We start from the raw sequence: 19,343 nt of genomic DNA, 5'->3' as shown, positions 1-19,343 counted from the left end.
ACCGTCCCTTTGCTGTAGCAGCATCGGAGTTGCGTATTCTTTTCAGCAACGTCAAAGGTATGCGTTATCGAGTGGACCGTACAGAGTTTTGCAGAGGTTTACTCAAGATGACTCACATTTGAGTTGTCGATGGCTCCCATTAACTTCTGAGAAGGGGATGTTTGGCCCTCGATTATGTTCTCAAACATTAAATGAGGGGCTATGCCGCTGCATCAGTGAGCATGACGTGCTGGTTCTGCGTTGGCCGGCAGTGGTACGGGTGCAGGACTTCATACAACATCTGACGCAGCTATGAGGCTGAAACTGCCGAGCAATCCTTGCACTATAACCGTTTGTGAAGTTAGGTGGAAAGCAGTCAGCATGCCCGTCGTCTTACATCGCTTCACTGCATATGTACTGCTCTTCGACGTCCGTTCGGCCATTCAGGTTACAGTTCCTGTCCCTGGTCCTGCTTTATGAGATGTGCCAAGTCTGTCACTTTGCTGACGTGAGCCCTCTGTTCCTCTCATCCTTTCTATGATGTTGTGAATATAATCCTACCCTAATCCAGTTTTGGTTTTCGTATCGACATTGTAAGTCCGTCATAAGCAACCATAGAGTCCACAGGGCTTCAAGCTTTGATTACGGCACTGTGGACAACAAGAGGTAAAAAAATGGTTCTCAATCTTTTCAAGCCCCCATCTTTTGGGAGAGCACACTCTATTAGGGGGTGCAACAGCTCAAGGAATTTGGAGCTGAAAGACCGATGTAAGCACAGTCTCCGTTTTGGGAATATATGGGATGATCTCGCTAGACATCGTTATTGATAGATCGTCATAAAGTATAACCTTGAAGTAAGAAGGCACAGTGTAGGCAGAAGCGTAGTGGGTAGAGACAATTGGGCGGATCATTACTGGATTGCCACAGTATCTCCGATTGCATTTGAGATCTTGCAGTCGTGCCTGCCGAAGCCAGTTTTCCCTCCTGCACGAACTCGATGTCATCATATTATAGACTGAGCTCGTGTATATGTGGGATACTAAGCTGAAGATAACACTGTTGCCTGCTACCACCCGTTGTCCACTCGCATTGGGGTGTCTTTAATTAGCATCCTCGGCTGCGACGCTACACATGTATAGAGTGTCGGGGCATCCCCTGCCCATGCCTCCCGCTACCACGGAGCGAACCAGATGACCGGATAACTTGGCACCCATGGCGCCGTGTGGGGCTATTTGTAGAGGCGCGGGTGTCCATTTCTTCAAATGACTTCCGCATCTCACTCGGTTGCTCCATACCGGTCCATTTGATGTGGCCTCCCGGCCTATTCAGACCGGCTCTTTCAGCACAGCCCCATCGATGAGGATGACGAACCATGGACGAGGCCCTTCACGACGTAGAGCGCGCGGCCGGCGTCGCACTGCACACAGTAATAGGCCTCAAAAGGCGGATATCGGGGCAGCTGAATGCCTCGGATCTTTATTTGATCCACGATGAGCTTATCGAGCTGACCAAGATGTTGGAAGATGTCAGCCATCTTCACACCAAGACGTTTTCCGGGACAGCCAAAGAGAATCTCGACATCCTCAGAGCTATATATCGGGACCTTCGGGTGATCCTAAAGACTTTTGAGGATGTGCGGGAGGTGTGCCCTGACATTGAAGACGGTAACTCAAACAACCCAAAATTATTTTCGAATTCAGAACTCATTGCCGAGAAACGGTCGAGGAGGCCCATCAAGGAGCGCATAATCATCATTTCTCGCCTCCTTAAAGAACGCCGTCTCTCATTACTGTCCAAGCTTGTCGTACTGAACACGTAAGTGACGCCCAGCATTGGCACAGTCGTCGTTCTATCGTTCAAAGAACTCTGACTGTCTTACTGCCAACAGTGTCAAGTTGATAGAAACATACTACGATGAGAACTCAGCCGGTCAAGATACCGAGAAGCGATACGACTCGCAGCATCGCCCTCTTTCTTCACCGTTGCTTGTCTCAGGACTGCCTGAAGACGATCAGATTATCCTGGACTGGCCAGAACAAAAGAGTATCCCGCAGAGTGTCGATAATGAAAAGTATCTGTCCTCCGAGATGTTTCCTGTGTTTAAACACATGCACCAGGATACACTACGAAATATCCCATCGAAAAGTGGCATCTCCCATGATGCTTTGCAGTCACCGCGATCTCCGAGTCTGCACCAGCTTGCGCTTTCCGATATGCGCTACGAGCGAACCAAGAAACAGGATTCCTACTTCCAACATCTGGATCAAGCTTTCTCGAAGATCACGCACAGCCCACCGACGAACGAGCGTGGGACCCGGCCGTTCTCGGTCCAAGGGCAGCCAAAATTCGGCGACTCAATGTGCAGTCCGCGATGCCGTTGTCGTTGCCATAATAATCGCAGTGTCGCTCACCTCAGCCTCTCTGCTTTCACAAACACCCTTGGGGCCTTTTCGTTCTCGTTCACAGGGCCTAATCCCGGCACCTCCGTTTGTACGGATTCATCATGTAAAGCGCGCCGCGCGAGGTGGCTCAGGATAACATATCTCTTTCCCTCCTGGTTGTTCCAGGCAGCGATAACAGCATCATTCTCGGACGGTATCGGACCCCCCGAGCTACTCATTAGGGTGTGCAGAGTCGTCTCTACCCGAGCTTTAGACGGATACTACAATATTTTTGGTTGTACGTGAAAACCCTGGCCGTTTGCAGTACTCTTTTCTCAGGGGACCCCCAACTTCTATCCGTGTTAGTCTTGAACACCCTATTGACAATGTGCAGATATCAGTAGGAGAGATGTCGACAGTATCAAGGCGGCCGTACAGCGAAAACACGTGTCTGTCACCGATGTCCTCGACACTGGCATGACTCCGATTGGGTTCGCTCTCCGCCACTTCAGTATTCCCATGGTCCGGTTCCTGCTTCAAGAAGGCGCGGACCTTTTTCAAGAGGGACCGTCTGGAGTGGCTCCACCAGGTTTTATGATGGCCCTCGAGAAGATCTACACGGACCCAGACATGCCGACATCTGATCGCACCCTCCTGGAGGAGCTTCTACCTTTGGACACAATCATCGAGATGGCTGGGCTCTCACCCCTGCACAAGGTGGTTCTAGGTATCCGATGTCTAGATCTGGGCGAGCTCCTGCGACTGGAAGTCTGCCCCGTGGACAAGCTGGATTACTCCGGCCGGACAGCCCTCCATTGGGCAGCAGCGAAAGGCGACGCAACAGCCGTCTCCGAGCTCTTAGACGCAGGCGCCCAACTAGAGTGCAAGACCCGCCTGCGGTCGGAGAGCCCGCTCATGATCGCGTGTCGCACCGGCGCAAACTCGGAAGCCGTCAGGGTGCTCCTGGCCGCCGGGGCGGACGTCAACACCAACGACTCGTACGGGCAGACGCCGCTGTGCCTCACCGCAGGAGCGCCCGGGGGCCACAACCGCGTCGAGATCGCTGCTGCCCTGTTGGATGCGGGGGCCAACGTCAACGGGGAGCAGGGGTATGCGCGGGCGACGGCGTTGGATTTCGCTTGTGTCGGCAGTCACTATGAGATGGTCAAGTTCTTGATCGACGCCGGTGCGGATGTTGGCCACCATGACCGCGACGGGTCTACGCCGCTCAGTAAGTGACACTCCGCCCTCTGACCTTTCAGACCGCTGTAAACTTCAAATGTGCCAAGATATATCTTTGATGTCTGGCGCTCAGTTGCTATTAATACAGCTCTCATTCTTCTTTTCCTTCAATGCCATATGGGTGCTAACTTATAGCTTTCCAGTGAACGCAGTTATTTACCACGCATGTAAGATAGTACAAGTTTTCTTACAACGTGGGGTTGATATCCGTATCAGAGACAACGATGGTAAGAACGTGCTGCATTGTGTGGCCGAGGTATCCAATGAAGATATGATGAGGACCTTTGCCACAACTGGCCCTTGGTGTGTGGTAGACCCGGAGCAGCGGGACAACAACGGTCGAACGCCCCTAGACACATTTGATGCAAGGACAATTAGTGCACCACCCGGGCTGAGAGAAAAGTTCGTGGAGCTTTTGCAGATATTTGCCGAAAGATACAGACACAGTCTCAGTGTTGAGGATGACGACGCTGATGAGGAGCAGTTTTTTGATGCCTCAGACAAGTGGGATGATGCAAATAAGTCAGATCGTATTGTGTAGACATGAGAACAAATGAATGAGAAAATAAAACTCAAAAACCTGCAGTCAAGGTCTTCATTCTTTCTGCAAATTACTCAAAACGGTGTTCCCTGCCAAGGAGCGTCAATTGTTCACGCATATTCATTGCCCAAGCAGCTGTCATCAACACTCAACTCTAGCGAATGGAAGTGAAGGTGCCATTTGAAGAGGGGCAAACAAGGAAAAGGACTGAATGGAACAACTGATCAGACGTGTTCGCTGATGAGATCAACCTGTTTTGTTTCATCATCGCGAACGGCCCTTTTGGGACAAGGAGCAAACGACCTGCCACTACTTTCCGTTCAAGTTTGGCACCTGCGTGATATTATTTCAAAAGCTTTTCAAGCCGAATATTCCACAGATTCGGCAACAGGCTACTTCCAAGACAAACACTGAGTCACAACGCTGTGGAGATCTTTCACATCTAGTCACCTTTCAGTTCTCATCTGAAGAGGGCCCGTATGTGACACACTGCCGCTGTACTCACACTTCGGAAGCTTATCCAAGACTGGTAGCATACAATACTCAACCCATCTTCCATCCACACCTTCTCTACGTGGCAACATAGAACTTGCAACACATCCTCCATCTTCGCACTCTCTGATTTCGATCCAGTTGCAGCATCGGACCAAGAATCGCCCACCATGAAGCTTCTCACTTCTATTCTCGGCCTCTTTGCCGTCCTTTTCGGCCTGCTGGCTAGCATGGCAGTCGCTGCTCCGTTTTCGACCGTCACCACCTGCACGACCACCACCATCACCCCGGAGCCCTCTGCGAGTCTCACGACTACGACCACGCTGCCACCCTCTACGAGCGTCACTTTCACCACCACTACAATCACCATGCCGTCGTCTACTGCTACGTCTTACACGACCGTAACGGCCCCCGTTCCCACCAGCACCACAGTGCCAGAGTATGGACAGTGCGGTGGTCTGGGTTATGCGGGACCGACCACTTGCGAGAGCCCGTTCGTGTGTGTCTGCACGAGCGCATGGTGGTGTCAGTGTCAGCCTACAACTGTCAAGGAGTTCGAGCTGGAGGACCACATCCCTAGCACTGGCCTTCAGGATGAGGCTTCCCAGGTGTTCCACCCCAACTTCTTCACTTCGACGTACTGGCCCACGGGTTTGCCAGTGACCATGGCATCGGCATCCGAAGCTCCTCAGGCCAGCTAGTCCGATCGAGATTCAACGACCCCGTGTAAGCCACTTCATCGCTAACTCTGTGGATCCTGGCACTAACAACGTCACCTTGCAAGGTTACGAGTACCCATGCCCATAGGCCACCTGACCCTGCTATCGACGAAGTCCGGTCTCGATGGAAGGGACAAGGGCTTGAGTACTAGGGTTCATGGATTCGAATATACACTGGTGGCACAGGGTTCTTTTCTGGTTGGCGAAACGGACGTCGAGATGATCAATAAACAGTCACAGCGAGGCACGAAGATCGCCTTCAAGTTCCCTAGGCATGAGCGACAAGAATCCAAACACTAATATGCCTTGACAAATTTGAGGTGGCTGAATCATTCTGTTTAACGTTCGTCAATTCTTCACACCTGAGTGTCATCCAGCTCGACTCTTTCGGATCACGCATCCAAAACGATCTCATTGCTGAGGGTCACTCGTATGCTTCAGTTGTATCCATATGATTGCGAGCATGCCCAAACTCACATGTCATGATTGCGTGCCACGGTTCAGAAAAGTATGCAGACATTCAACCAGCTCCTGCAGGGACAAGCTGACATATATAATCGCATTATGCTAGAAGTCGCCCTTGCTAGATGACAACCACTGAGTCTTGTCGGTGACGTACTCACTGAAAATGAGGCAACCATGGTTATCAGAATGGGATAAGGAACGCCTGTGAGTGATCCGAGAAGGTGTGCCACACTTTGGACCTCAGTCAGGTGTAGTGGGCACGGTGACGAGTCCGTCACAGCAGCTCGACACTCACATCCATCCTCATTTAGGAGTATAAATTGTGGACATTTCTTGCACTAGATCTATTCCCTTTCCCAAATTCTGCAGGCCAACCAAAATCTAGAACCGAACCCGCCAATCACCAGCAAGCATCCACACATGCTGCCCCCAAAATCAACTCAAGTACTGACATACTCAAGTACGGACTCTCTCCTCGACAGCGCAGCATGAATCTCACAGATATCTTAACGTTCACATCAATTTTAAGCCTCACTATGGCTTTCCGTGCCTCCTTGTTCGGCATCCCTACCTACCATCCAAGACTCACAAAAGATGACCCGCCGCCTTGCGACATATCACAGCCTGTGCTTCTGAACATCACGGAGGAGAACAGCCCGCCCACAAGCCCATGAAGCTGAGATCATATCGGACAGCGCTGTTCTCTCTAACAAAGTCCAACACATGGGTGACGAGAATGGGAATTTCGCCATACCCTGCTCCCCAGCCCCAGACCCTTTCGTGTTAACCTCGTACGGTAGATGTTCGCTCTCGTTCCAGTGCGCAACGAAAAACAACAATGGGGATAGTACAACGTGAGTGCTCAAAATTGTGGTGCGCAGGGGGTTGTGTACTTGGATGCCCAAGCAATAGAACGGATCAGCTGATGGCGCTTTATCATAGAATATGGGGCTTCCTTGTCCAGCTCACCATCACCGCCGCCACTGAAGAATTAGAGGACCATAACTCCAATAAGACTCTTACGGGAGCATGGGTCCACATGAACTGCCAACATCACGATGTGCATACGATTATGGGCTTCAACGGCAGTGATTCGGGCTGAAGATGGACCATGTTGGCAGCTGGGCAGCCCTGGAAATGAGATATCTCGAGTCTGTCAAGGAAGGTGCAGCAATTCTGTGGGCTGGTGAAAATAAATGACGTGGGCAGCTGGTCCATTTTTATCCATGCATGCAGGCAAGGATGAGCAAATTCCAAGAAACATGCCAGTCTACCACTGGTTTGACTTTCGTTGGTTTTATACTATACTATGTTCTCACAAGAGTGCTAGAAAGGATAAAAGTGACTTTGGCAGTGAATGTGGGGATGGGTTTACTGTACGTAGCGTACATGTTTAAAAAGGGTGCCCTGGGGCCCCTTTTGCACTCAGGCTTACCTTCCGGCGGCTCCGGTCTCGCCTGGATTATCACTAACCACGACCTGAACTCCATGCAGAATGATATCAAAAAAGATGCAGACCAACAAAGAACAGAAGAAACGCTCTGGCCGAAAACAACTGTCCAAGCCAGCGCAGAAACCATTGCCCAGGCTAGCAACGAGATTGCCAGATACGAAGTTTGCCTGACCAAGACCAAAGACTATCACACCTACTCCAAGAAGCTTGCCAGTGCAAAACTTGACGAGGTCGAGCTTGCGGAGAGAAAGATGGTAGCAGCTGAGAAGTGGGCTGAAAAACCTGAGAAGAAGAAGGTTTCTTTCTCCAACATCTTCAGTTTCCGCACGTAGATGACCCACGTAGCTTCGTCCCATACGTCGGTCAGTCCTTATTTACACACCCAATCGACCTCTGCACAATTGATAGCTACAATCGACGCTCTGAGCAACAACATTCGAGAAGATCCCGGCTCCATTGATGATAGAGGTACCAAAAAGATGTAGCAGGGCCAACCATCGCCAACCTCGCAGCTGCAGCGCCCGAAAAGTCCTGACGATGGCACGCCAACAATACCCACAAACAGCAATAGCTTTGTCAGTGCACAAAAGCGTGATAGATGCCATCCGTTCACAAGGAACACAACGGGGGTTCTTTATGACAAGCGGGACATCTTCACTGATCCAAGATCGAAGATCACTACAAACAACAAGTTGGAGGACAGAAAACGAAGCAACAAGAAAGGAAAAAGGACTTCACCATCTTGTCTTCAATCATGACGACTGTGACAGTGAATGGGTGGTACATAAGTATTATCCAAGGGAAGGTCGTCCTACTGGAGGGCAGTTACCTCAGAAGAGACTGTCTTCTTGGAGATTATCTGGTTGAAAGTAAATGCTTATCTGACAGGAAGCTAATGTGGTCAGCCAGCACCACATTCAAAAAAAACCACGAAGGAGACTGCATCGTGCGTGGCGGTGTCAAGGCGATGGTAATGCTGGCTTGGGTGCCTGGCAACGTCGGGTGCGCCCAAACGCCATCATGTGTCAACATGGTTGTCGAGAACGCAACATGCTGACTATCACCGACACTGAAAGGTTAGACAATGGTTTTTGGGCCATTTGAAAACCTTTCCCGTTACAGTGCGGGCCAAAGTTATGAAGTGGTTCACCGAGTTCCCTCAAGTCAGAGGTTTGGGGGACAATGTTAACGATTCTCAAGCACAATACGAAGCTCCATGCCACTCTGCCGCCACTGCGATATGACAAGTTGAAATAAGCTATTTCTGCAGCAGCTATATCAATTAGCCATGACCATTCCATTATCGCCGAGATTGTTTTTCCCATTCTACTCCAAATTCCTTGATATTGTGCTCCGTCAGGCGCTGCATTCTCTTTGTCCACAATCATGGAGCACTCATGGGTACTCCTTATTTTCTCGCCGGCTTCGATTATAAGCCACGAGGCACGGCATCTGTTAGCTTCCCAGCCTCTGCTCCAACTGATGGTTAAGGAAATCTTCAACTTCACTCCTTCCGAGCGAAATTTGGAAATCTGAGATTTTCCTGACCTCAGAGTCCTCAACATCGACTTCACAAAGCTCAGCGCAACCCAGACCAGATACTTCAGGACTGCCTGGGGTTGAGATACACATACTCGCACACCCTGCGCCTGCTTTCTTTTCTTCGACCAACCGAAAAAACATATACGAGAACCGGACAGCTTCAGTCGGGACAGCGCCGACCCAATTCGCACCGGAATCTTCCTGAGACCGCCTTCTGCGGTGCGTCGGAGATATCTTGATTCGCATACAGTTTCCTAGACTTTGTCAGACTGGGAACTTTCTTCCGAGCGTGAATATTGGACCAAAGCTTTACCCAACGCAAGTTGACCTTCCTCCGGAGGATACGAACTCGGGGCCACGCATAGCGAATGCTGTTACTGATGATTGGGCAGAGTGGCACATTTCTCTCTTACATCGCCACGACTCCAACATGGCTACGATGACAGCCATGCCGGCTGAGCCTGGCCTGAACTACACGGCCATGGGCATGGATGACCCCCTGAACCAGAATATCACCTTTACGACGCCAGACGGCACCCTGATGGTGATATCACTCACAGCCATCGACGCCAACCACGCATACGTCGTCGGCAGAACAATTGGGTACTCTGTGGAGTTTGGCGCCAGTCTCATGATGCTGGGCGTGCTCCTCGCCATGACTCCCCGAAGCAAGTTCTGGCGGTTGGCCTCGTACATCAACATAGCCGCCCTGTGCAACAACATGGTGCGGACGATCCTCCTCGCCATCTTCTTCGAGTCGTCCTGGGTGCGCTTCTACGTCCTGTACACCGGCGACTTCAGCCACGTGTCAGAGGTCGACTTCCGGAACAGCCTCTGCTCCACCGTGTTCAGCATCCCGCAGAACTTCCTGATGATGGCGGCGCTCATGCTCCAGGCGTGGGCGATGGTCAAGCTCTGGCCGAGCCTCTACAAGTGGGGGATCCTCGCCTTCTCGGGCGTCCTGTCGCTCGCGGAGGTGGCGTTCATGCTCGTCGCCCAGACGGACCAGATCCGCTCCTTGTACCCGGACTACAACACGTACGACTTCCTGCACCGGCGCCTGTGGCTGCGGTACGTCTGGCTCGCCCTCGAGCTCGCGTCCGTCTGCTGGTTCTGCTTCATGTTCATCCTGCGGCTTGTGACGCACATGTGGCAGAACCGCAGCTTCCTGCCGAGCACGAAAGGCGTTGCGGCGATGGACGTGCTGGTCATGACCAACGGCGTGCTGATGCTAGTACCAGGTAGGCCTAACAATCCCATCTCACTAAACGTGACGAGGCCTGGCTAACATAGAGTTGCAACAGTTCTGTTTGTCGCCTTACAGATCTCGGAAAAGATCAACTTCGAGACCGGCTCGTTGGTGTACACGTCCATCATCATCGTCCTCCCGCTCGGCACGCTCGTAGCCCAGCGCGTCGCGGACCCCGGCGCTTTCAACAGCGAGGTCAGCCGCGCGAGCGGCAACGGCAACGCCCCTGGCCGGTACGATGCCTCTTCCTCGGGCAATAAGCCCCTTCTCCCTGCCTGGAGTCAATGCGATAACACCGCCACTGTCTACTCAGGCCATAGGGGTAGCAAGACCGGCCAGGGGAAGACGGGCGTCGTTTCTAAGATCTCCAGTGGCCCCTACGCCAAACGCGGCTCTGATGCGATGGGCCCGGTCGACATGGAGCTGGCAAAGATCGACGGTGACCTTGAGAGTGGAAGGGTGAGGGTGAATCGGGATTTTCAACAGTCGGAAGAGGTGCTCTAGGAGATCAAACCCGAGATGACTGAAGAAATTTCCCTGAAATGGTGAGGCGGGCACAAGAGATATGTGGTGTGTGCTCAATGAATTTCTGAAGGCTGAGCTAGTGGGTTAGAAAGCTCGGAAATATCAATCCTTTTCGTACAGGAGACACTATCAAGCATAATGATTCATTCAGGGCCACAATTCATGCGTTCTACATGGAATACTTTCCCCAGCTGCCATCATCGTTGTACCTCGTTTTGATGCCAATCATCTTACATTCGGCTGCAGCAGACTCGTTGTTAAATGAGAATGTAGGAGCAATGGCAACACGGCCGTGCCACGAGCACCGTGGCAGATTATGATCAGGTATGGGTCTTTGAGGGAGCTCGGCAACCTTCCTGCTATTCTGTCCTAGTTTTCTGTAGAGAAAATGCAATCAAGGTGTGCAAACGCACTGAGGGTGTAGCAATTCGGAGCTGCAAGGCGATGGGTAACCACACCAGGTAGCTGGTACACTGTCCCCCGGGCCACCATGGGCGCCATTCCGTAGACACGCCCACCTTGAATATACAAAAGCTTCTACAGAACTGAATGGGGAGGATGTTCCATAGAAGGATATCCTAGAGGAGGCTATCCCAGAGGAGGTTATCCTAGAGGAGGTCAGGAGGCTGTCTCATGCGAGGTTGTCTCACAGGAGGCTGTCGTCTAGGTAGGTACCCACAACACTGACACCATTGGTGTGTTTGCCAGCAGAAGATACCTACAGAGGGATAGGCACGGAGAAGTTATGCCCGAATAACAAGTCAGTCCCCTCATCGAGACCTGGGCATGGCACACCATTGAGCCTTCCCGCCTGAACTGGGGTCAACTGCCCTCAGAAGTCCAACTCGTTCCTGCCGCTCAAATTGCCATGGCATGCCTTACTTCGTCCTGCATGCTTTTACCTCGTCTCTATGGGGAGCAACACACCCTCTCCAACAGTATCCCGTGTCTTCATCTCATCCTTGTTGGCCCTTCACCTGCAGCTTGAAGCAACAACATCAACATCATTGCAGCACTGCTAGAAACACCCTCATATCATACATCCCGTCCAAGCCTTCCATTTCCTCGAGGCTGATCCCATGGCGTTCGACGACCTCATCGTGAAGGCTACTGAAACATTCTTTTACTGGTTCGCCATTGCATTTGTCTGCGGACTTTGGCTGGCTCTTCTCGCTTTCATCATCTTCTGTGTCTATGGGTGTCTGGAGCACTGTCTATCGAACTGTTGGAAGAAGCTGCAGCGTCGAAGTCAAGAGGGCCAGGGCAATGAACTCAACACTCTACCCACCTCCAGTCGGGGAACCTCACGGGCATGCCCTCCCTCCAACGCCGCCAACGAAAGCAGCTCCACACTTGTGCCGTCTGAGCAGTGACGGCCCTGTTACTCAGTTCAATCCCGGCCGGGCCCAGCATGCACTCGATGGTCCTGCACCAAACTCGAGACCCCCATTTGGCGATGCGACCGGTGACTCAAAAAACAACAGAGCTGCAGAAGAGAGCACATGGGATTCTGGTTCAGCCACTCAAGATTGGGCTTCGTCGGTAGCCAACAATAGCCTTGACCAACCCGTCGAAATGAGCCGGTCTGAACAATCTGGAAACAACAGTCATTCACGAGGTAACCACCCCTTCCTTATATCCAGTCTCTCCTTGTCCTGCTAACATCTTGTCCTCCAATCCCAGCATTCTATCCCACCCGCGTTGAATCCACCATCTGCGATACCTCGAGCCCTGGCTATTCCGTCTCGCACATCCCGAAGTCCAAAACGTGGAGCATCATTTCCACCGTCCAGAGAGTCCCGACAGATAACAACGGCTTCCCCACCGAGTCTCGTCCTGCGAGGGTCTCCTCTGTTGTCCAATCGACCCCATTTTCGGTTCCACCCGGATCGCCAACAGCTACCACTGGTCGTACATCTGTAACTAGGCTGCGAAAGTCCTTCGACCTGGGGATTCATCAGAATGACGGAATCCACGAATCCAGCTTGGAACAAGCATCCGGCAACACCCGGGCCAGTCCAGTGGGGAAGTCGGCGCCACTCCTTCCCGTTGACGAGCACCCAGCCGAAGATTTCCTGCCACGAAGATGTCTGGCGCCCAATGCAGTGGGGAGCCCAGCACGGGATGGAGTTGCCGAGCTTAGTAGGTACGACGGTCGTATCCCAACGCTACTGCCGCACCACCTCGATGGGACTCCAAATCCGCCAACGCCTCCAGACGATCCTGTGGGGCCAAAGCCACAGCGGAAAGGCAAGGTTTCGGAGCTGAAGAAGGCTTTCGAACGGGGACTCTCAGGCTTCGTGCGAAAACGACAGACCACAGAATCCAGAGAGGAAGGTGCAAACCGAGAGGCAATTGCCAAACATCCACGGCGCACAAGGCATTCGGTGACGGCCGTACCGGCAGATACCAGCTCTCCCGAGGACAGCCTCTCAAAGGGGTCACTGTTTTGCTCGCCGCTGCCTAAGACGTTTCGTCGTGAACCCACTGGTCCTTCCTCCCCTCTGAAGGACAAGATCAGCATTTTTGAAGGCTTGGTAAAACCTAGCTCATCCTCGCCGCTTACTACAAACTACCACCAAGGCAACAAGAACCCAGCTTCATTCCTCACAGGGAACAAGATCTTGGAGGGCGAACATGATGAACTGACGTCCCGCCTGCCGAAAAAGTTCCCGGGCGGTCCGGCCGCGGCCGAAGGATCCCCGAAGCAGCTGCGAACAGGGCGAAGGGAAGCTGGGGATGGTAGCAAGCAGGGCGTTGGCGAAGCTGACCCACCGAGCTTCCTCAGGAGGCTTTCATCGACGTTCAAGAATAAGCACAAGTCCTCACGGAGTTCAAGAGCGGATTGCGGGGCCCAGGAGGAGACAACTCAACATCCTTCCCGAGTATCACAATCAACTTTCACAAGTCAAAAATACTCTCAGAGCGAGAAAAGACGAATGTCGGCAGCCGACTCGCTTCGGAAGCGTCTAGAGTCTGAGCTCAGGCCTAGCGCATCCGCGAACGGCTCCCGAGAAATTCAGGCCGACGAACTACTTGGCGGTAAACAACGGCACGATTCGTTGACGGGTTCATCAGGTCATCGGAATGCTGAAAACCCATCAATCGAAGGTACTCGGCGCAAGACAACACTTTGGGACATTGAAAACCCTTTTGATGTACCGAAGGCCAGAGATCGGAGCAAACCAGAAGCGACTGGCGGCAGACCAAAGACGAGTGGTGAGAGATTTTCTGGGCACACAGAGGGCAGCGACTTCTCCATAGTTGCTCTAGCACGCATTCCGTCTAGTCAAGACGTTCCGCGCCAGAAATCATCAGCTTCTCGGTACCTTGAGCTAACTGAAATGCCTGAGCCACACAGAACGCAGAGCAGCAAACAGACAAACAGTACGTCGGGACAAACGCAGGGTGGCAGTGACCACAGTGGTAGTAGCAATTTCGTGGTTATGGCGAACGCAGATTGTGAGCTGACGCATCCGAGACCATCGAGGTCTAGCGACAAGAATATGATCAAAGTTCTTTGCAAGTGCGGTCGTGAGACGGGCGAGGAACAGGATGGCCACGGTCGGGATAGTTCTCATAGTGTCAGTGAGGGGAGCTCTGCGAGCTTTCATACTGCTCCTATAAGTACCTTGACTTTTTGAAGTATAAGAATGGCGTCAGGTTTGATTAGACGGGTGTTTCTGATTGAGAAGGTTGGGATCGTGGTGGTTACGGACTGGCTACGAGGGCTTCCGGATTGGAGCTGTCTTCGCACAGGCGGGAAAAGGTGTTCGGGTTTCGGATTCATTGGCCAAGGTTGTCGCTTATGCTTTTCTTTGGGTATATTTATTAGACGGTGGGGTAGTTTTTGGTCTCCGGGTTTTGTTTTGGGCTTGGGTCTTCGTGAGAATGCTGTCCATATTAGGCATAGAGTAATCGCCTACGAAATAACAAATCGTCACCCTTTTGTCAGAACATCTAGGCTTCAGGCTTCAGTGGCTTACAATGACCGGCAGACGTTCACTAACGGAGATTCGCTTGGAATTGATATAACTGTACGGCCTGGAATGTGCCCTTTCCTGGAACTTGACATGAAGAGGTTCTTTCAGAAGTATTGGGTGCCATCGGTCAGAGAGCCATTACTTTGCTTGCACTCATGACAAGGTGGGTGATCTCGGACCATTTGCGCTGGAAGACCACATGTGTATTCAGAGTAGCGAGTTTGCTGGTCTGCGTCTAATCTTCCTTGTTTGTCGACTGGGGAGGGATTCAGTGTCCTCATTCCTTTAAACCCCCTCCCCGAAACATCCAATAAAAAATAATTAAAAAAGCCTCCTCCTACCACACAGAGGATATCTTTTACTGCTGAAGCTCTCCTGCAGGACTGAAGTTGCTTGTGATCTTCTGCAGTTGCGCTGTGGAGTCCCCATCCTGTAGTCCTATGCCTGGTGCCGACCTGCTGCTGTTGAGCGCCACGATCCAAGTCGTCTGCAGAGACTGGCACTCCGTCGAGGCACGCACTGACAGAATGCTCGTGTTCTTGTAGATTCCAAAGGGTCTCAGCCCGTCGGTTGCCCGCTTGATGACGTCGGCGATGTCGCCGTAGTCCAGCCTAACACACAAAGGTGTTGTCAGTTATCGCATGTTCACCACTTCGCTGCCTGGAGGCAAATTCTGCCCAAGCATAGCGTTTTTTTTTCAGAGACTCACGTCACTTCATTTCGAGAGTCGTTTCCGAAACAATCGAGCCAGAGCGAGCAGTTGCCTTGGGAGCCCAACAGGTTGAAGCCCCGGGTTGCGCGCCTGCTGGGGGGTGGGGGGTTCCCGCACGACTGGGTGATGTTGCCCTTCTCGTCGGTGATGTTCTTGAACGCCTCGGAGAGCGTTTGGCAGTCGGACAAGAGGTCATTTATGTCGGTCTGGTTACCGTGCTCATATACGACGTCTGTTGACGCAGTGCAGAGGTGGTCGTCATCGCGCCTGGCGACCGGGGCGAGGGACACCCGGCTATTGGGGCTCAGGGAGCGGGCCACGGCGGAGAACAGGGAGACGGGGGAGGCCAGGGTCAAGCCCAGGAGGAATTGGAAGGTGAAGGCCAATAATGTGAGGAGATTGGTGATATTCATTTTGTCTGACGAGGAGGAACTTGCAAGTTCGGCTGCTTGGTTGATTCTGACGGTAGAGTACGTTGGCGATTGCGTGCTTGGTGGTTGATGAATGTGCTGTACTCAAGCTGGTTGACTCTGAATTTATGGACGCAAGTCCAGAATCGACGGATTGGCAGAGGCGCAGGCAATTTATACCCTTGAGTGAGGGTGTATGTGAGTCCCGAGCTTCTGTGACGGACCGCTGGTCGGCTCAGGTCGGTTCCAGTCACTCGGGCATGTAAACCACCCCGTTTGAACATATTTTCGTCCCATCCATCAGTTTTATTGTACCTTAATTAAGCTCAGGGCGACTGACTATGCCGTCAGGCCAGACTGGCTAAAGCAGGCCCTGCTGGCCAGTGTGGCCCTGTTGGTCTACTTCACATGCGTCATCCTGGGGAAAATGCCGCATTGCCTCAAAGATCGTACAACTAACTAGTCATCATTTTCTATAGCGTCTTTGGGGCGGCACGTAGGAGCGTACAGAATCTATCGTCTTTCATCAACCTGCTGCAGTTAGGAGAGAAATAGTTGGTATCGACCTAATGCAAGCTGCCCATAGCAGCCAGGGCTTTTGCTCAACCACCGGGCATCGGTTTCATGGTGTTGAGAGACCAACACAATCCAGTCACATTCTTCGTCAGACGTGACAGTCCACCTCCAGTTTGAGGAGTACTCTCCACAGGCAAGCCAGATAGAGAACCAGTGTCTGGGCTTATGGTTATAATTGGTAGCCTTCAACGTACTTCCAAATCAAAGAGCCACGTACATGCCGGAAATGAACTACAACTATGAACGCCATCATGCCTCGGTCGCACTGCTGGGCCGCATAACTGACCCTTCTTTGTGGTCTAGCGACGACGGTTGGTGAAATCACTGGCAATTTTCGGCATGGAAGAATCAACATTTAATAATTACAGCACAGTACGCCCGACAACGGCTTTACATATGTATCCACCCCGCGATATACTGCTAGCCATGTTTTCATTGACAATTCTGTCACTCTTTCTGTGAGAAAGAAAAAAGAGAAGAGAAGAAACAAAGTAACAAGGTCCCCAATGTACTCAGGTTGAGCTTCATCGTTGTCACTTCTTAGTCCGATCCAATGGAGGGCCGTGGATAATAGAATTCATCTGTAGACGACTCTCTCCAGTCGACCGGGTCAATCTCGAAATCACCGTCCCTGGGCGCGAAGAATCGCTCAACCGACACGCAAGTCGAGATATGAGGTAGTCTTCCCAAAAGATCCTTCAAATACGCCTTTATTTCGGGCAGCCGCTTGATTTCACGAGCTCCATCAAAGTTAGTAAAGTCAAGAAGCAAACCGGGCCGCAATTCGATGGGAAATTCAGCCAAGACTCCCTTGTGGAGGTCGTAAAAGTCTTCGTCATATCTTGTCAGCTCCCAGGTTTGACCGTCCTCCAACAACGCCTGAATAATGAACCAGCCGTCACGCTGAGTGCTGGAGCCCTGAGAGATTACGCGTGCAGAAAGAGCAGTATGAAGAGGTGTGCCAGCGTCAGGCATGATTTTCTCAGCTCGCATGCTGTCTGAATCTGTATTGTCCTCGGAGTCGAGCTTTGTGTCGATGATGTCCTCGACGTATGCAAGATCTTGAAACGACAGTTTTTCCCGGGGTACTCTGATCTTAATACCCCCTAACTTGAGCAAAAGAATCTTGTCTTCCATGCCAAGAAACTGGGCTTGAACATTGCACGATCCGGAACGGTTTGTCCATATTCGCAATTTCGAAGGATCAGGTTCTATACCCGGGTCAGCCGGTTAGCTCTCCCTAGATCAATCCAGCTAGCAGTACGCACTGAGGTCTCTCAAGGGCATTGAGGGCATTGAGGTAGTCCCGATGATACTGACCCCCTCGGCTGGGATCAGACCCTCCTTCCCGGTCCTTATCACACGTACCTGCCATAATTTCTCGTCGAACATGTTGTCTAAGATGATAACCTCGTCCCCTTTGGCAAATGATAAGCCGGTGCTGTCATTGGATCGACGCGAATCGAAAAGAACTATTCCTTTCTTGTATTCGACGGTATCGTCTTGGTCGAGGGTTTCTTGAATTACAAGACCCTCGATATATAGAGGCAGCGCTTCCAAGGATATTTGCTGCAAATGCCTTGCGAGATGTCGGCGGAACTCCCTAAGATTCATTGCTTCCTCTAATGGTGGCACCCATTCGGAACACAGCGGGCACGCGGAGGCAGCAAACTTACTAGTAGTCATTGGAGCCTCGCATGCGTCTAGAATCAGAACCATCTGATTCTCGGTAACGATGTCTTCGTGCTGTTCCGTGAAGTGAGTTGCGATTTGTACCCTGCGTAAGAATGCCGGTCTTGGGCTGTCACAGAGTATGCATTCCCACCGCCGACGGTGATTATCCAGCTCGTGCTGAAACCAATCATTCCTCGTCGAGAATGGAGTGACACTGCAGTTCTCGAAAGTGCAGATGTATGGTTGCAGATCGGAGAAGATGTGCTTCCTGAGGGTGGTCGTGGTGAGTTGCCCACTTTCTTTTGACCAGTATTTCGGAGTGACTTACTTCCACGTGAGACGATCCGTGAACAATTGAATTGTGCGGCAGTACGGGCACTCTATCAACTCGTTATAGCCCAGCTGGACACCATCAAGGGTCATATCTGGCAGCTCAGGTACACGGCGGCCCATCTGACCACTGTCATCAAAGTCACTAACAAAAGAGGTTGCGGTGGTAATGACGGACTTCTGGTCCAGCTGAATATCTCGGGGCTCGGATGGACCTCCATCGCCCTCTTCAAAAGTTGTGGCTACAGTGGTGGCAGCTTCCAAGGCCGCATTATCGTTGGCAGACGAACGTCCTGTCGCTTCGATTTGATGCCCAAATGCCCTCGGTGTTGTTGTCGGTACGTAAAAAATTGGCGACGTTGGTCATTAGCTCTTCCCAGTCTGTCGGCGAGCCAGGGTATTTGTTTCGCCTTAGGAAATTTGTCCAGAACGGTTACAACATCGCGGTGGTTGTTGGTCGAAGGTGAAAACGAGCTGAGCTGACCAAACTTTCCTTTGGGCCTGAGGCGTCGAATGAAGATTGATAGTCCAAAGAGATGGTCGACTTCTGCAGGTCTTCATGTTCAAATGGAGTTCATCGAGCTCATCCAATACTGATTCATTGGTTTCTTGATTGACTTCTTCAAGTTCTCCTTCTGCCTGCCTCCGATTTGGCTGCTCTCCGGCAAGAATATGAGATACTGTATGGGAGGCCTTTGATAAATATTTGGACCGCATGGGAGAAATGATGGAGATGCCTACGTACTTCTGGTCTGCACATCCGACAATCTTTTCAATCCGGAAACAACACTGCCTCTCATTAATTTTGCATCTTTCAGTCGAAAGTCGAGCGACTTCAGTGAATGTGGAGGCTGCAACGCTCCTAAGTTTGCGGCCCAGACATTGAACCTCCCGCGGGCGTCGTCGATCGCATCAAGCTCACGGTCATGGCTGCTCATAGCGCACAGCAGGAAGCCCGAGGTACAGTCACTTGCAAGAGACGAAATTGTCGTAGTATCCAGTCTAGCTTCAAGTTTCGCGCGGTCCATTCTTGAGATATCAGGTTCTTGTTGTTCCAAGGACTGTAAAAG

The 19,343-nt window shown here is 51.7% G+C and overlaps 8 protein-coding genes across 8 annotated transcripts; 6 read left to right on the top strand and 2 right to left on the bottom strand.

The window, feature by feature from the left end:
* Positions 1–1,351: 1,351 nt before the first annotated feature.
* INS49_012129 (uncharacterized protein) lies at positions 1,352–3,599 on the top strand (the record flags this gene model as incomplete). The annotated part of the gene is made up of 3 exons (XM_043172834.1): positions 1,352–1,794; positions 1,868–1,960; positions 2,765–3,599. The coding sequence occupies 3 exons, from the start codon at positions 1,352–1,354 to the stop codon at positions 3,597–3,599; spliced, it is 1,371 nt and encodes a 456-aa protein (XP_043022131.1).
* A 1,206-nt stretch (positions 3,600–4,805) lies between these two features.
* On the top strand, positions 4,806–5,336 carry INS49_012128 (uncharacterized protein; the record flags this gene model as incomplete). Its single annotated transcript, XM_043172833.1, has 1 exon — positions 4,806–5,336. One exon carries the CDS (start codon positions 4,806–4,808, stop codon positions 5,334–5,336), a length of 531 nt encoding a protein of 176 aa, XP_043022130.1.
* Positions 5,337–6,542: 1,206 nt separating this feature from the next.
* Positions 6,543–6,921, top strand: INS49_012127 (uncharacterized protein; the record flags this gene model as incomplete). The annotated part of the gene is made up of 2 exons (XM_043172832.1): positions 6,543–6,673; positions 6,762–6,921. 2 exons carry the CDS (start codon positions 6,543–6,545, stop codon positions 6,919–6,921), a joined length of 291 nt encoding a protein of 96 aa, XP_043022129.1.
* A 287-nt stretch (positions 6,922–7,208) lies between these two features.
* Positions 7,209–7,604, top strand: INS49_012126 (uncharacterized protein; the record flags this gene model as incomplete). Its single annotated transcript, XM_043172831.1, has 1 exon — positions 7,209–7,604. The coding sequence occupies one exon, from the start codon at positions 7,209–7,211 to the stop codon at positions 7,602–7,604; it is 396 nt and encodes a 131-aa protein (XP_043022128.1).
* Positions 7,605–9,244: 1,640 nt separating this feature from the next.
* INS49_012125 (uncharacterized protein) lies at positions 9,245–10,567 on the top strand (the record flags this gene model as incomplete). The annotated part of the gene is made up of 2 exons (XM_043172830.1): positions 9,245–10,055; positions 10,119–10,567. The coding sequence occupies 2 exons, from the start codon at positions 9,245–9,247 to the stop codon at positions 10,565–10,567; spliced, it is 1,260 nt and encodes a 419-aa protein (XP_043022127.1).
* A 1,596-nt stretch (positions 10,568–12,163) lies between these two features.
* On the top strand, positions 12,164–14,098 carry INS49_012124 (uncharacterized protein; the record flags this gene model as incomplete). Its single annotated transcript, XM_043172829.1, has 5 exons — positions 12,164–12,206; positions 12,272–13,630; positions 13,700–13,807; positions 13,942–13,975; positions 14,092–14,098. The coding sequence occupies 5 exons, from the start codon at positions 12,164–12,166 to the stop codon at positions 14,096–14,098; spliced, it is 1,551 nt and encodes a 516-aa protein (XP_043022126.1).
* An 831-nt stretch (positions 14,099–14,929) lies between these two features.
* On the bottom strand, positions 14,930–15,696 carry INS49_012123 (uncharacterized protein; the record flags this gene model as incomplete). Its single annotated transcript, XM_043172828.1, has 2 exons — positions 14,930–15,182; positions 15,281–15,696. The coding sequence occupies 2 exons, from the start codon at positions 15,694–15,696 to the stop codon at positions 14,930–14,932; spliced, it is 669 nt and encodes a 222-aa protein (XP_043022125.1).
* A 1,113-nt stretch (positions 15,697–16,809) lies between these two features.
* Positions 16,810–17,988, bottom strand: INS49_012122 (uncharacterized protein; the record flags this gene model as incomplete). The annotated part of the gene is made up of 2 exons (XM_043172827.1): positions 16,810–17,480; positions 17,946–17,988. 2 exons carry the CDS (start codon positions 17,986–17,988, stop codon positions 16,810–16,812), a joined length of 714 nt encoding a protein of 237 aa, XP_043022124.1.
* Between the last annotated feature and the right edge of the window lie 1,355 nt (positions 17,989–19,343).

Source organism: Diaporthe citri (assembly GCF_014595645.1).
Source record: "Diaporthe citri strain NFHF-8-4 chromosome Unknown scaffold_6, whole genome shotgun sequence".
Classification (NCBI taxonomy): domain Eukaryota; kingdom Fungi; phylum Ascomycota; class Sordariomycetes; order Diaporthales; family Diaporthaceae; genus Diaporthe; species Diaporthe citri.
Note: the sequence above shows the minus strand (reverse complement) of the source record. Positions and strands in the feature narration are given on the sequence as shown.